Below are 15,206 nucleotides of genomic sequence, written 5' to 3'. Positions count from 1 at the left end.
GTTAACGTCTTAAGATTACATGACTTTTTCAATAGATTAGACACTTAATGGAAACAGTACTCCGCAAATTAATCCCATTTCTTGGCGATAGGGATATGATTAGTCAAGTGCTAATTGTTTAATCTATTTGCATTTTTTAGGCGGCAGAGACGCAAATTGAATATTTAGAACTATTTTCGGTCAGGTCAAAGCGAATGAAACTTTCTAAAATGGAAATTCCAACAGAGTTCGTTTAAGAAGGCGGAAAGAACTCCGCTTTCGAGCGTTAATATAGTGCAAACGGGGCGGACACAGATTATTAGACATCTTATCTAAGACAGCCCAAAGCGCAGAAATTAAGAGAACAAATTAAGCAGAGTATCAGTACAGAGTATTGGTTGAGTAAATGCAGCAAATTTGACTAACGTTTTATCAATAAAATTGTATAACAGCTTGCATTATTGTCACAATATTCAATATCTTCTCGGTCTGCGGCTAGTTTACTGAACCTCATGAGGTGGATTGCGTCACGATGATGTTCCAATGTTCATGGTGTGTGTGTGCACGCGCGCGCGTGGCGGGAGAGGGTATGCTTGGATCAGAATCTTTAAACCTTTGCTTCTGCATATCCCTAATAGTCGTGTTTCTTCTAACTGTAATGGTTTATTGAATTTAACAAAAAAGGATTACAAAAATTTAGCCATACTTTTTCTTTGTCGCCAATATATTAGCTGGTCTCCGTGTACTTGATTTTACAGAGCGTTTTTCCTATAATTTTGTATACCACGGGTATGCACGCAAAACTCGGATATGTCAACATTCATTACCAATCTCCATCTCCTGTTGGCCGCAATGTGACTCCTATAGTGTTCCGGGTCGTTATAATAACTAGCCACCAGGTCCTTATTACCCAAACGATTACGAGAATTCATTCGCAGCCTGATTGCCAATTGTAGCCAACTAAACCGACGAAAATTACCATTTTACTGTTTGTATTCACAGCCAACACTACGCGAAATGGGAAATGCATATAATCGTATGGGTATTTTTTCAATGGAGAAGCACGAATGAATTATTGATACTCCCCAGCAAGACTCCCTCTTGAGTGATAATATGAACGGAAATTGGAATGCCAAAGTAATGACATTTCGAAAATTCCTCGCATGGCGCCACTGTGTAAAACTATACTTTGTGCGGATTTTTACCTTTTTAACGTTTGGTTATGGTAAGGAGATTGCAGGACTTATTTATAATCATTAACATGATGTATGTATATCTAAGCCCTCCTCTGAGCACTCACACGTAACCAATAGACAAACATGGACACACTAGGACACGTGTCCATTCACACACCCTCATGTTTACGGCAGATTACATTTTCATAAGTAATGAGCCAATCCAAATGAAAGTATATTACTTATCGGTCTAGATAATATCGACTAAATAAAAACAGAGCGCGCGTCTTTATCTTGACTGAACTTAATAACTACTTACTTATTTACACGCCATTTCCAGGCTAAATAAGAAAGCAATGCCTCAATTTACGTTGTAAAAAAATCAAAAGCAAAAATAGTACGCCTCTGCTATTCAAGTGTAAAAGCAATGCTAGCATCGGCAAGGCAGAAAATCGAACCAACAGACTCGCTGAGGTCTATCGGCTCTCAGCGGGCACAGAAATCTATATCCAAACCAAGCCCATCTGTTTGGCGTAGTGAGGTGAATTAACTTTACACATCCCCGAGGTTGTATGAGCGCTCGTGCCGTTACTGTGGCTGTGTTGAACAGATTCGTTTACTTAACTGTTTACCGTGGCGATGGTCCTGGTTGTTGAAATGATAGGAAGAAAATCTTTTTAGCAATTGGTATCATAATATGTTGTAACAAACAAAGTCCCATTTCCCTTTGTTGGTCCTTTGAATTCATGGCGATATGAAAAGCATCGCTTAAGTGGCCACTACGTGCTAATGTTGATTTTCCTTAGTTTTCAGGATTTTAACTATAACTCTGTGTAGATAATGATAGTCGATTATTCTACATGGATACAATAACATTTAGATGCCTTTGTTTTTTGTTACGTTCTTTAGCGCGGCGTTGGTGATGTTTACCTGAAGCAGACAACTTTTCGTTCCCATATATAGATAAATGGAATCCCCATCTGTACTTGCTGTCTGTCAAAGCGTATTTCTTTTGGCCAAGATAGAGATACAAAGATTGGAGTTGATGCCAATTCAGTTGGATGCGTAATAATTATCATTAAGTTGTCGACCTAGTGTTGAAAGACTCTAAAAATTAATTGCACAATTCTCAGTCTTTGTCACCCGATGCTTAACCGTAGTTCTAACAAAAGGTGATTGTGTCAAAAAAAAAAATCATAGAAGGCTGGTGCCATTACAAATAAATGTTTCTAAGCACTTTGCATTGATAAACATCCACAGTGGAGCTCTTGTAACCATATGAATTTTTATTCAATGCACGTAATAATACTGGATACAGTAGATTAAATCGAAACGACATCATTTGAGAATGTACGATGACAAAGCATTTTTATGAGGAGAAAAATAAACAAATGGCGCCAGTTTGAATATATTTATTATTTATACGTTCATCTATTTTTATAAGTAAAAGCATGGAACAAAACCCATCCGTGTTAGGGTAATTGCAATGTATCTATCTTTTATCCCCGCATCGCTCAGATCAAATTCTCTATCAATAAAGAGCGACCTTTCGTCAGCTGTGCTAATGAACGGTCGATATTCTATCACAGCACGTTTCTAAGTAAAGGAAACATTTTATTTCCCTTTGTCGCAGCATTGTGTATAGTTCCGCAGTTATCTGCAAGTACAGAAAAGAACGAACTTTGGCTTTGGCTTTCTCTATTGTTCTCAACAGGATTACGCAGTGACTGTGTGTTAAGGTCTATGAAGATCCATTACAGTGTATTCAATTTGATGAAAATGTTTAGACGTTGCAGCAATGGTGAACACTGAAGAACAACCGAGATTGATGTCCAAAAAACTTATTTAATCTCAGTGTGCAACTTTTCTCATTGTGACCTGGCTGGCAGTTTGATTGAATTCTCTTAAGCTGCAATTGGCGTTCTTTTTGATGTACCAGGCTGATTTCCTGTGCAGCAAGCTCTCCGAAGAATAGATTTTTTGCTTGAGCTATCAATTCTATTTTCCTCTGTTCCTTCAATTGATTGAATTATTGACGCATGCGCAGGAGGTGTATTTATCAACGAATTACCCAGCTGCTCTAATGAAAATTGCTTTTAAGCAAACCACAAAGTTAAATTCAAGAAATGAAAAAATATCAATTCCTTTGATTTCTATGTTTTGAAAGTGCCTTTATGCTTATTGTCACTCAGGACCGGATTGAGGTCTCTTGGTGCCCTAAGCGCCCCCATACCATGGTAACCCCATTTCACAATAAAAAACCCGCTCCTATATTCTTCTCATATATTATTCTACTTTTTTGGCCTATCGAATGAATGACTCATTTTGTCATGAAGTTTCAGATCAACTAGTTCTTGAAATTAAAACATTTCTATAGGGTTCTCGGAATTTGTGGATGAGTGCCGGGGCGTCCCATTGGAAGCAGTTATCGGATGGAGATCGTCGTTCAGTGAAGTCTCATGAAAATGACGGCGTCTTTGTGAAACATAACGAACTGACATGGCTATCAAAAATACCATCACCAAGCTCCCTCCAATTATACCAAATATAATAAAGATAAGAGTCCGTTTGTTAGGGTTCCTTTCGGTAGATTTTTGGATCTCAATATCGCCTTCATTTGACTGCGATTCTTGTCCCTTTGGCGGCACTGACACGGATTCAATTGGTAGCTCGCTTTCAGTAGGCGGACTCCCTGTCGTCAAGTTCAATACAAAACTGCTCAGAGGTGTGGTAATTACGGTAGACACGAAACTTTGGTGCTGGGTTTGTTTATATTGATCTTTTTCTTTGCTATTTGTTGACAACGTTAACACTTTCAAACCGATGGTACCGGTAGACTCCGTTGTTGATCTGTTGACCTCTGTGGGTCTTGAATTCATTTTAGAGGTTGCTACTGCTGATAACGATGGCATTGTTGGTGTAAATGGCGTCAGTGTTGTCCATGCTGTAGTCACAGTTGACACTGGGGTAGAAGTTTTCTTCTTTGTTGTTGGAGTGGTCAAAGATGGCGTCGGCCACTGGATTACGCTTGTCTCTGAGATACAAAAGACCTCTCAATGCATATGGCAAAATAATGATAACAATAAATAAATAAATTGCGTATTATCTGCCTCCCCTTAATCAGAAACGCTCATCTTGCTGAAAAGGGTTTGGTGCGTTGGTCATTCTAATTGTTTAATAAAATTGCTTGATGCTTGAAAGCAGTAATATATATTGCGATGAAAAAAGACACCAAAAGTTATAACTTCAGAAACACAACTGTTGATTTGAAGGCCGAATGATAACAACATGGTTCATTCTATTAGTTGAAAAATGAGGACAGGTTTGAAATCACCTGTCAGATGAAATTGTGTTCTGCCTGCATGTAAAAATAACTTAAGATGACATTTTCTTAAGGCTTTTCAAATAACAATTTTCCTGTTTGGAATGAGTTATAGAATAGGAAATTGAAAGAGAAAAGTGCCAGTGTCTCAACAATGCAGTCCCTACATGTGCTTTATCCAAAGCCAATATAAGAGAAACAGATAATACAGAAAATCCTACTTCGTTTAACAGATAGTACCAGAACAGACAGTGCCAAGTAAACAATAACATCGGCAATAATATCACTCAAAAGAAACTAATTCAAAACAGAACCATACAGAAATACATGAGAAGTGCAATACCCCCCAAACATAAGTTATAATAATAATAATAATAATAATAATAATAATAATAATAATAATAATAATTTACCCAGTAAAAACAGAAGTATGGTTTGACAGTTCTTGAGCAATTAACAGAGTTTTTTAATATGAAATTCTAAAGATTGCCTTTATTGTTACGATTCAACAGAGCTACATAGATCTAATATAATTACTCCAATTATAACTCCGTGCCCAACGAAGATTAAACAGTTCAATATCAATTCAATTCCAATCACTTGGAATCAAACACAATTAAAAACACCATTTACATACCAGTAGACAGCGTCAAACATTTTAAATTAAGCAACATAATCAGTTAATTATTCCCTATAATGTTAACATACGCAATCATGATGCAATAGTATTGAACGACTTACGTTTAATAGGACATGATGTCAGATTAACGTCATCAACCGCTATATCGCTGACGTAAGACCCCGCGTAATGTGTGGCCTCAACAGCTTCAATTACAATCTGAAATCAAATGGGCAACTATCAAACCAAAAGGAAACAAGCACTAGATTTCCACCTGATAGAACTTGCGTCGAAAAGAACTTTTTTAGCAAAAAATCAGAGGAAGAAGATTAAATCTACGACTTATAAACCTACTTGGTTGTCCTGCAGTTAATAAAAATGTGACGCAAATAAGAGAAATAGCCATCAATATCCCGAAATTCTAATCAAACAGAAAAAGTTAAAGGATGATATATTTTGATGAAGTGAACATAAACACGAAATCTATGAATCTAAAGTATCAGTTAGCGGTGAACTTTTCCATAGTTACCTGAAATTCTTGTAACATGGCTGGCAGGTGTACGTTGGCAAACTGCCACTCGTCTGACAGCATGCTCTGAGTGCCATTCTTATGGAACAGCAACACCTCGGGAAGTCCAACTGGCTTGATATAGATATTCAGGTCACCCATCACTTTTATGCATATAAAGAACAATAGCAAATCTTTATTGGTTTTATCTAGGTGCTACACTTATCTTAATCCTTCTCTGTGAATCCTTCTCTTTTCTCGTGACAAGAAAATGAGACTTCGTGTCAGAACTTTACGTTACTCGGTTGAAAACGATACAAGTATTTTATAACAAATAGAATAAGACACGCAACAGTGACGTTATATGTTTTTTTAAAGCTCAAAATAGTTTTTCATCCCTTACTTATCATAGGTTTTCTTGAAGCAAGAAATAAAAACAATGAGAAGATGTCCAAATACCTTTCTTACCAGTAAAATGCGAGAGAGACTAGATGACTTACGTTTGGGACTGGGGCCCTGCATATGATACCAGAATTGGAAACAACGTTCTTGTGTCTCAGCCCCCAGTACCCGGGTAACCAGACGTGCTTTTTGTCCAGCCGCTGTGTCTGACGACTCCAAGTAGATGTAAAAACCTTGGAGAAAGATAGCGAATGTACTATAAAATACGCCATCTAATATAACATCATTTCATATTGTTTTCTTTTTTGTTCCTTGCAGAGTCCCCTTCTGTACACGAAACCACGCAAGTAGAAAAACTTAATTTGTCACATATATGAAAACTACCCACTAAACCGAACATGTCCTGCGAACCACTGCGAATTTCATGAAGACTTAACCAATAATAATAATAATAATAATAATAAATAATTTTAATCGATGTTAAGAATTAAGAAATTAGAGCCAAGAATTACTATGTCAGACACACTCTCTGAAGTCCAGTCACTCTTTTTGGGGAATTACTGGGGATAAAACAGGTTACCTTTTGTAGAATTTGTAGTGTGGTCATAAGTTGGTCCAGTGTACGCAGACGGCGTCTGTCCTCTGTGCCGTCTCCAGTCAGCGTGGTCAGCACTGTCCTGAAGCCAGCCGCAAAGGTTTTCCTCGAAATCGCAAGCAACGGATGCGGCGCCGTTTGCAGGGGGCACATCTAAAAAATGTTTCATAGCAATACTCGTATCAACACAAGTTACCCTCGACTGAAAATGAAAACTGACAATACCAATGATCGAGTGATTATAATCTTAGAAATCAAAATAGTCCTTTTCGAGATCTGAATCTTAATATTGTTATACAAGTAAACACGGCAATACCGTAATGCATGATGTTCAACACAATCACAGCATTGCGACAGAGAAGCAGTTGCAGTCCTGCAAACCAAATCTCACGAAGAGAACCAGGGTTCATTCAACTTACACTTGCAAGCAGGCACTGTCCCGTTCCACGAGCGCCCATCACACAGCAAAACGTCAGAACCCTCTATCTCAAATCCAGGTGGACAGCTGAACTTCAGGAGAGCACCAGCGTACCACTGTGCCACTTGCAAGTTCTTTTTGTCTAGGTCAGTGAAGGGAGGGCATGTCGGAGCTGAATCATGTAAGATAAAATACAGGTTAATCCCAAACCTGATTTAAGATATGCCTGATAGGGTATTGTATAAGCTTGGATGCCCAGTGCAAGTATTGGTAAACATCATAGGTGTGTTGTTCTGTTTTTAAATATAGTTTCCAGAATGAACAGATGTTTCCTGATCATCGAAAACATTTCCAAACTTGTCGTAAACGACATATAAGACAGAGACAATTCTTACTCAAGATCGGGAGTGAAATTCGTAAAATATTGAATAGATATTTCGGCACTGACTTTTTGTACACAGAAAGTTATCTTAAGGTATAAATTTCAGGACAAAAATTAAATAAAAAATATGGAAAGAGAGCCAATTTGCAATGTTGTTGAAAAAGATACCACTTTTTTTAAAGTCTCTTCAGCAAATATATGAGCATATTTCAATTGTCTAATAGGAATTTTCACCACTGTATACATTAAGTCAAGGCATATAGACCTTACCTACACAGATGGGTACTGGATGGGACCAGTCTCTACCCAGACACACAGCAAAGGACTTGCCGACGAGAGTGTAGCCAGAGCGGCAACGGAAACTTGCCTGCCTCCCTCTGAACCGGTTCTTGACGCGCCCGTTCTTTAGTTTTAATTTCGGACATTGAACCCCTTTTCTTGCTGCCACTTGACATATAAAATGAAAAAAAAAAAAGATATTCTAAATCTTTTGACCGAGTTCAAACCAAGTGTCTGCGTCTGTTTAAAAAAGTTATCGACTCGTTTCCAATAAAACAAAGTATTTGAGGTTTAATTATAGGTTATAAAAATTTAAGAATAACACATTTACAAATACAACCCCAGGAAATTCAACTTGATGCATGATACTACTTCATGACAATGTTGACTTCACAATTAAATTAAAATTGTTCTCAGTCACTTCAAAATGAAAGCCGTTGGCGCTCGACAGGCAAAATGCCACCCCTCCGTTATCCCACTTACCCACACTACCCCCACCTATACCTACCTCTGTCCATTTCACGATACGAGCATTTCATTTAGTGTTCAATGACACTCAGGACTACCATGCAATTTTTTCACATTTTCAACTCGCACAATTTACCAGTGGCTTAATCGTGCCACTATTCTCCAGCACATAGAGTAGGCCTACGGAGTAAGGTTACAGAAAATAGGCAACTCTTAAGACGTCAGTTCCAAGGTAGTCATCTTTCTAAGAAGGGCTTTTGAACTACATGTAGATATACGTGCTCCATTCACTGCTATCTCAAATCGGCATATCTACAGTTGGCCTACACGTTACAGTGTTTAGACAAAAAGCGTTTTAATTATAGTGAGAGACGACAAATTTTTATCGAAATAAACAAATGGGATGCTGCAGTAAACCGCACAAACAAGCGTTAAGGCCTAACTAAGATATCTTGCAAAAACTAAGAGATACGCAATTCAAAGTAAAATAAAATAAAATAACTCGAAAATTATAGGCGGAAAAGTCAAGGTGAACATACCTTTACCCGGTTTTGTTTCTTGAGCATTTACCGCCAAATTCACTCCGAGAAATGCGAGAAAAAGATACTTTACGAACTGCATTGTGATTGCTACCTCGAAGCCGGCACAATCTTTGAATGCCGTTTTTCAATTTAAGCATTCAAAATGTTATGCTTAAAATCTGTCGCTTTCTTCTTGGGGTTCACAACAATAAAACCGACAGGCAACAAAATGGTGCCACAAAGCAAACAGGAAAATAATGGGGCCGGATAGGTCTATCTGATAGATATTTGACTGATCAACCGAACAAATTGAAATCACAGTTACACAGTTCCATTTTTTCTCATTTTTATGCACTTTTAGAATATTTTGCGACAAGTTTGAAGACAGTATTTTCTGACAAGATATATCCAAGGATTTCATGCTCCCCCTCACGCCAACCAACCATTATGGCACTTCATTAAAGTCTTCCTTTCCAGTGACAGGATTTTGATAAGAGCAGACGAGAAGTCTACTTCCGCCAAGCGCCTCGTTATTGTAAAGAATTTGTATATCAACGCGTCAGATTTTCCGGTCAAAGTTGACACTGGAGACAACCAAAGTTCACATAAATGAATCGTTTCCGCAAGGCCTGGCTCGAATATCTGTTTTTAACTACCCATTTTATTAAAAAATATACTCGATTTTTGTTCCTCTCAGCATTACGACGGACACGTCACGATCTATCTATCTATACATTATTATCACAACTTTCTTAGTGCAAAAATTGATCAATTTTGGCTGGTTTCATGAAATGTTACCAAGTGCTTGAGCACCGCAACGCACTTCGACCCATTTAAGTCTGACCACAAACAACTCCAAGGCTGGATAGGAAGCTTGGTCAAAGAAACGGGAAATAATACCAAAATGAATATATAGGTCAAGGGCAAAGTAATGAACATGAATGCTGAATAAAGAGCCATCTCAAGATGTACAGTAAACAAACAAAACGCAATACCTAATTCTTAACTTATTATTTATGGCAGTATTTTGTATAAAAACTTGGCAACATAAGGCAACAGTACAGCGACGCCTACTGAACAAGTCCTATTACAGGAGAGTTATTCTACAACAAGAATACTGAATGAGGTTTACACACTTCTCGAATGTTTCCTCAAACTAAACATATAACCTACTTTTCTAAATATATATAAAATGATCGCTATGCTTACACTGTAATGCACTGTTCATAATTTTAAGTTGTTTTCACATATGTATAAAATGGTACATAAACCATGTCCTTTTCTTTGGCAAGTATTCAGGTAACAGCATTAACACACATTACACTACTTTGTTACATGAGCACACATCTCGTGCAAGTTTTATAAGTACGAAGTGAGCCAGTTTCTAAGCATGCATAGTAACTAAATGCAAAAATACTGTTGACCATTAATTTGATGAGAGCAAAATTTCGTTAACAAAATTGCATTGTGTTTGTCTTAATTTAAGAAAGGAGTGCTCATTATCTAGGCACACCATTACTTTACTATCTATAAGTAAATCAAATAATATTTGGGCAAATAAACATCTCAGTAAAACACATCTCCAGTATTTTGTTGAAATTTGATGTCAGGAGTATTAATGAACAAGATTATTTACATTTATGTGTGCATCCAAGTAAATCTAAATTACTTCATCTTCCATGCCTTTAGAGTAAAACCTTCCATTCTTTAAATCCTGCACACTTTTATTTTAGGTAAAAAAAGTGTCCCTGTCAGAAGAAAAACCTCATCTATTAAACATGAATCCAAGTCATACTAAAATGTTTATCCGACTTATACGAGTAACAGTTAAATTCTATTAATATCAAAGTAAGTGTACTATTTGTAGCAATACCAATGCTGTAAGGAGTAGAAGAGCTCTATGCCATACACTGCATGGAGACGATGACTATAAAAGTGGGATTGTTAATTGATAATATTAAAAATTTTGGCACTAAAATTCATCATGTCTTGTTAAAGCTTCTCCAAAATCTGTGGCCTGGCTACCAACAAATAAGTCATATTTGTCCAAAATTTCTTCTTTTGTTAGTTGACCATCCTGGAAAAAAACACACATGTAAATGCCTTGAAATACAAGCTTCAGATTGGACAGGTTTAGAGATTTGATCATTTTGAAATTCAAACTTGTTAGTTGAAATACATACACTGTTAACACATCTTACATTAAAATATATATTTGTCTCTTACTGAATAATTGGATGAAGAGTTCTTTTTAAAATAAAAATAAAGAGAAATATATCATAATAATACAAGCTAGTGTGACACATGACATTGTATTGCAAGTAAGCATAACCCACCTTATCTCTATCAGACTCGTGTATTAAATGTTTGGCCTCGGCTTCAGAGTGGTCATAATCAGGTGGAATGATCCAATCTTTTACTTCATCCTTATCCATGTAGCCATCTTTGTTCTTGTCACGATAAGCACCAAATTGTTCACGCTCATTTTTTACCCAGTCTGGCTCTTCTTCATCATCCTTATTGGGCCACATGTCACCTATAAGAGAAAGGGATCTACTGAGACAAAACCATTTCTATAAAAACAGCAATTTGACACTCTTAATGCAACATCTTTTTTTTTTTTAATCTCACTTACTTTACTACAGGATAAGCCCCTACTAAACTCCATACAGATACAATTACTAGATCATTCTTAATTCTTATTGTCTCTCAAGGCTGAAATTGAAAGGTTAACTTGCTTATGTGTTTACACCCTGCTACAACAACCTACCTATATATTCCTGTAAACTTATTTTTCCATCTTTGTCCTTGTCAATATCTTCCATTGTTTCCTAAAAACATTAAAAAAAATAATTTTCTTTAAAATTGAATTCTGTAACAAAACACAAATCCTAAAAATACATCAACAAAAAGATGATGCACATGGAGAAGTTACTAAAGAAGATTGCAAGAATCATAGTCAACACAAACAAAATTGTCTCTCCAATCATGTAAATAAATAAAACCATTTAACACAGAATATATAATATCCCTTTTATTTAAGAATTTCACATGGACTCATCACTTACTAGCACCACTATTTCTCTCATGTGTTCAGCCTCCTCAGGATGGAGAAAATTAGCAAACTCGTCTTTGGTCAAAGCACCATCCCCATCTGCATCAGCTTTTTTAAACCGCCTCTCATCACGATCCATCATGTCTTTGTAATCATAGCCACTGTCTCCTGCTTTGGTATCTCTTCCTAGAAATTAAATATCAATTGAAAATGTTTATTAATCAACAAAAACACAGGAAGTTTCCAAGGTGCAATATCACTCCTTTCAAAGTGGTTTTAAATGTACAACAGATATTTTTTTCAAATCAAAACTGGCTTTCAGAAAACATAATCATAACAAGTCTTGTCAAAATGAATAAAAAGCATGACACAATACCCCCCCTCCTCTCATAATAAAATATCTGCTCCTGCATACCATCTTTTAAAAATCCATAGGTTCTGTCTTTGTAAGCTTCCCATGTGAGCTTGTCTCCCTCCACCTTCTGGTCCTGCACCCACTGTCTCTCTGTGTCCTGGTACACATAGCGCTTCTGGACATGCTGGATCCACTCCTTCAACTCTTCCTCTGACACCTGGCCATCTTGATTTCTGTCTATTTTGTCTATTATTTTACTGTGAAAGAAAATAAGCATTCATCATATGTTGCGGATAAAAATGACCACTTGCGTTTCTTTTTGCATAAAAATTTTTCAAAAAAAAAAAAAAATTGTGACTTTCATTTTGACTTGACTGATAACATCCCGTGTCAATGAGATATCTGGCATCCCACACAATTCTCGAAAGAATATTCTGCAAATCCTTAAATCAACTGCTACACGGATTCAGTATCAGATAATCCTGTTTTACCAACATGTTTATATCACATGATATGGAAAAAACAGCAAGAAATGCATTTTAATATAAAACACATTTCAAATGAAGAATTTAATAATTGCTCAAATTCTGTATATATCTGTAGAGCATATACTTACGATAATCTTTCTTTACTCTCTTCAGGTGTGAGTTGATCAAACGTCTTGGCTTCCTCTTGTCCTAAAAAGGCTTCGTGGTCATATTCTGCATTATGTTCCTCGCCTTCATAATGCTGTTCATCGCTTAGGTCCTAGATTGCATTTAAACAAATAATTCAATACATTTTTCATTCCTTTATGATTTGTTTTATTCTTCTATACATAAAAAATTATTAATATTTGTCACAAATGATCATAAAGTAATTGTAAATTTACTTTCTGAGTTCATATAAAAATATAGCTTGTACAAATTATGATATTAAAGCATATATTAAATGTTCAATAAAAAAAAAATTTGATGAGCATATGCATGTTTATTACATACAAGGTTCCTAAGGCACCATTCACATGAAAAATCCAAGTTTTATAAATCCAAAAATCCATTGGTGGTATCTAGTGATCACGGTATGTGCCCTGAATACCCCGTGGTGTAATTGACTAGCAGCATGAGTAAGTCGTCTCCAAAGCTGTAATTAATTCTTGGCTGTGCTCGAAGGAGATTCTGATGCCTGGACCCATGCGCAGTAGTATCTCTAAACTGTGGATTTCATCAGTTTGCACTCATATCTGTCGTGTGTATATGGAGCTCATCTTCTTCGTCTTGTTGTTGCACAAAATCGACAAACACATTTTTCAAAGCAACTGCGACTGTTATTTTCTTTCTCTCTAACTTATTACTGCGCATGCGTCCAGGTGTAAGAATCTCCTCCGAGCGCAACCGAGATTTAATTACAGCTTTGGAAGCAACTCGCTCATTCCGCTAGTTAATTACGCCATGGGGTATTCAGGGCACAGACCGCTAGATACCACCAATGAATTTTTGGATTTTTGGAATTGGGATTTTTCATGTGAACAGTGCCTAAGTTATGATGTTTATACTGACAGGAAATTAAGCAATGGTATTACTAATCACATTTAAACGAGCAAACTTGTTCCATGCAACTTAAATATAGTGCTAATCACATACAGAACCACAATGTTTTCATTGCGTAAGTAAGTAGGAAGTGGCACTGGATAATCAGACACAGCATAATCTTCTGTAAGAATTAAGTAACCCTCATTCCCTGATGAATATGCTCTGTTTGACATTGAAATATTGGAGGTAATTTATTTCGATATGAAGCTGTTGACTGAAGAAAACTACTTTATTCTTATTACATAACAGATGATGAAATTCTTCTCTGTTATGCAATTTTTGCATTTAAAGTTGCATCAACTCTGTTCAGAACTCTGAAAATTTCAAAATGGCAAGTTATTCACACTATTTATTTTTTTCTGGCTGATGCAATGTGCATCCACAACAATTAAGCTGGCTACAGGGTGAAAAAGACAATTGAACCCCTACCTTATCCAAGGATCGGGATTTGTGATCGTCTGATTTGGTGGGGATGGCAGAAGAGCGACTGGTGGCCACAAGAGCCAGTACCACCATGCAAGCACATGACCTCATGATTCCACTGTTTATCATTCACTTCTGAAATAAATGCATAAAAATATTATGCAGATCTCAAAATTAAATAATATTTTGTACAGGGTGGCATAATGTATAGAACAGTGAATAAAACGTCTGCTACTTTATAACTGTCAAATAATTCCAAATCACAAATCAAAGAAATAAAAACGGAGGAAGAACATCAACTTATCTCTTCACAAAGCTCTTGGCACAAAGCATTTTAAATGGAATTATTTAAAAAAAATGGAAAATGCAATACAGTTTATGATACTAACAAACTGATATATTCACAATCTGCAATACTCTTAATTGTCATCTTAAATGCTTTAGTATCGACATCAACTGTCATGATCGCTCACAATAACATTTCAAATATACAATTTGCATACGCTATGAAGGAAGCGGTCTCCTTGTTCCAACGTGGGTTTTCCAGAAACCTGTTACAAGAAAGCGTCTCTGTGTTCTGCTCCGTCCAGTTTCAAGTGAGGGACTGCTTGCATCAGTCAAATTCCACGAGTTTTTCTAGAACCCACCACTGCCACGTAGCAATGCGACGTGGCTTATTGCATCAATCGAATAAAGGATATCATTTAACCACAATTTCCCTGGAAATTGACACAGCACACGACATCGTGTCAACTGTAAACAGTGCCTTGTCAACGTGTCAGAGAGAGATCCGGTTTCTTTGATCGTCAATGAGTTGACATGATCAAGGAATTTCCTTTCAACGTGGCTACTTTCCATAAACAAGTCTAGATACTGAGATAAAAGATAACATCTAGGGAGGAAAATATAAATAAGAGAGTTGCAAACAAAACAGAATACTTACTGAATTCCTGAAATGAGTTGAATAGCAGGGAATCCCTTCAAATGACAGCACGCTGTCGCCTCTTTACTACCTTACACGCGAGAAGACCTTTTGAATAGGACACCAAGAGACGTCCAATTAAAGAAGCTAAAATAACCCACGTGATTACAATGTCCAATCAAATTCTGTCAACGTGGCCGACTTGCCAAGCT

The 15,206-nt window shown here is 36.7% G+C and overlaps 2 protein-coding genes across 4 annotated transcripts; both read right to left on the bottom strand.

Annotated features, from left to right (window-relative positions):
- Positions 1 to 2,551: 2,551 nt before the first annotated feature.
- Positions 2,552 to 9,499, bottom strand: LOC106177419 (uncharacterized). 2 transcript variants are annotated; one of them, XM_087000195.1, is made up of 8 exons: positions 8,188 to 9,499; positions 7,671 to 7,847; positions 7,020 to 7,190; positions 6,586 to 6,753; positions 6,104 to 6,238; positions 5,625 to 5,767; positions 5,218 to 5,314; positions 2,552 to 4,188 (listed from the first exon to the last, which is right to left on the bottom strand). In XM_087000195.1, the coding sequence occupies exons 1-8, from the start codon at positions 8,216 to 8,218 to the stop codon at positions 3,515 to 3,517; spliced, it is 1,596 nt and encodes a 531-aa protein (XP_086856321.1). In that variant the 5' UTR covers positions 8,219 to 9,499; the 3' UTR covers positions 2,552 to 3,514. The 2 variants fall into 2 exon arrangements, with proteins under 2 accessions (XP_086856321.1, XP_013415633.2); XM_013560179.2 differs by having other exon boundaries at positions 8,687 to 9,499.
- A 165-nt stretch (positions 9,500 to 9,664) lies between these two features.
- Positions 9,665 to 15,186, bottom strand: LOC106177426 (calumenin-B). 2 transcript variants are annotated; one of them, XM_087000202.1, is made up of 8 exons: positions 15,016 to 15,186; positions 14,079 to 14,207; positions 12,695 to 12,825; positions 12,139 to 12,335; positions 11,737 to 11,909; positions 11,439 to 11,499; positions 11,005 to 11,204; positions 9,665 to 10,745 (listed from the first exon to the last, which is right to left on the bottom strand). In XM_087000202.1, the coding sequence occupies exons 2-8, from the start codon at positions 14,199 to 14,201 to the stop codon at positions 10,641 to 10,643; spliced, it is 990 nt and encodes a 329-aa protein (XP_086856328.1). In that variant the 5' UTR covers positions 14,202 to 14,207; positions 15,016 to 15,186; the 3' UTR covers positions 9,665 to 10,640. The 2 variants fall into 2 exon arrangements, with proteins under 2 accessions (XP_086856328.1, XP_086856329.1); XM_087000203.1 differs by lacking the exon at positions 15,016 to 15,186 and adding an exon at positions 14,576 to 14,822.
- Positions 15,187 to 15,206: the final 20 nt, after the last annotated feature.

Source organism: Lingula anatina, chromosome 1, assembly GCF_051362555.1.
Source record: "Lingula anatina isolate TDL-2025a chromosome 1, LinAna3.0, whole genome shotgun sequence".
Classification (NCBI taxonomy): Eukaryota; Metazoa; Brachiopoda; class Lingulata; order Lingulida; family Lingulidae; genus Lingula; species Lingula anatina.
The sequence above is the reverse complement of the archived record's forward strand: the minus strand, read 5'-3'. Positions and strand labels throughout refer to the sequence as shown.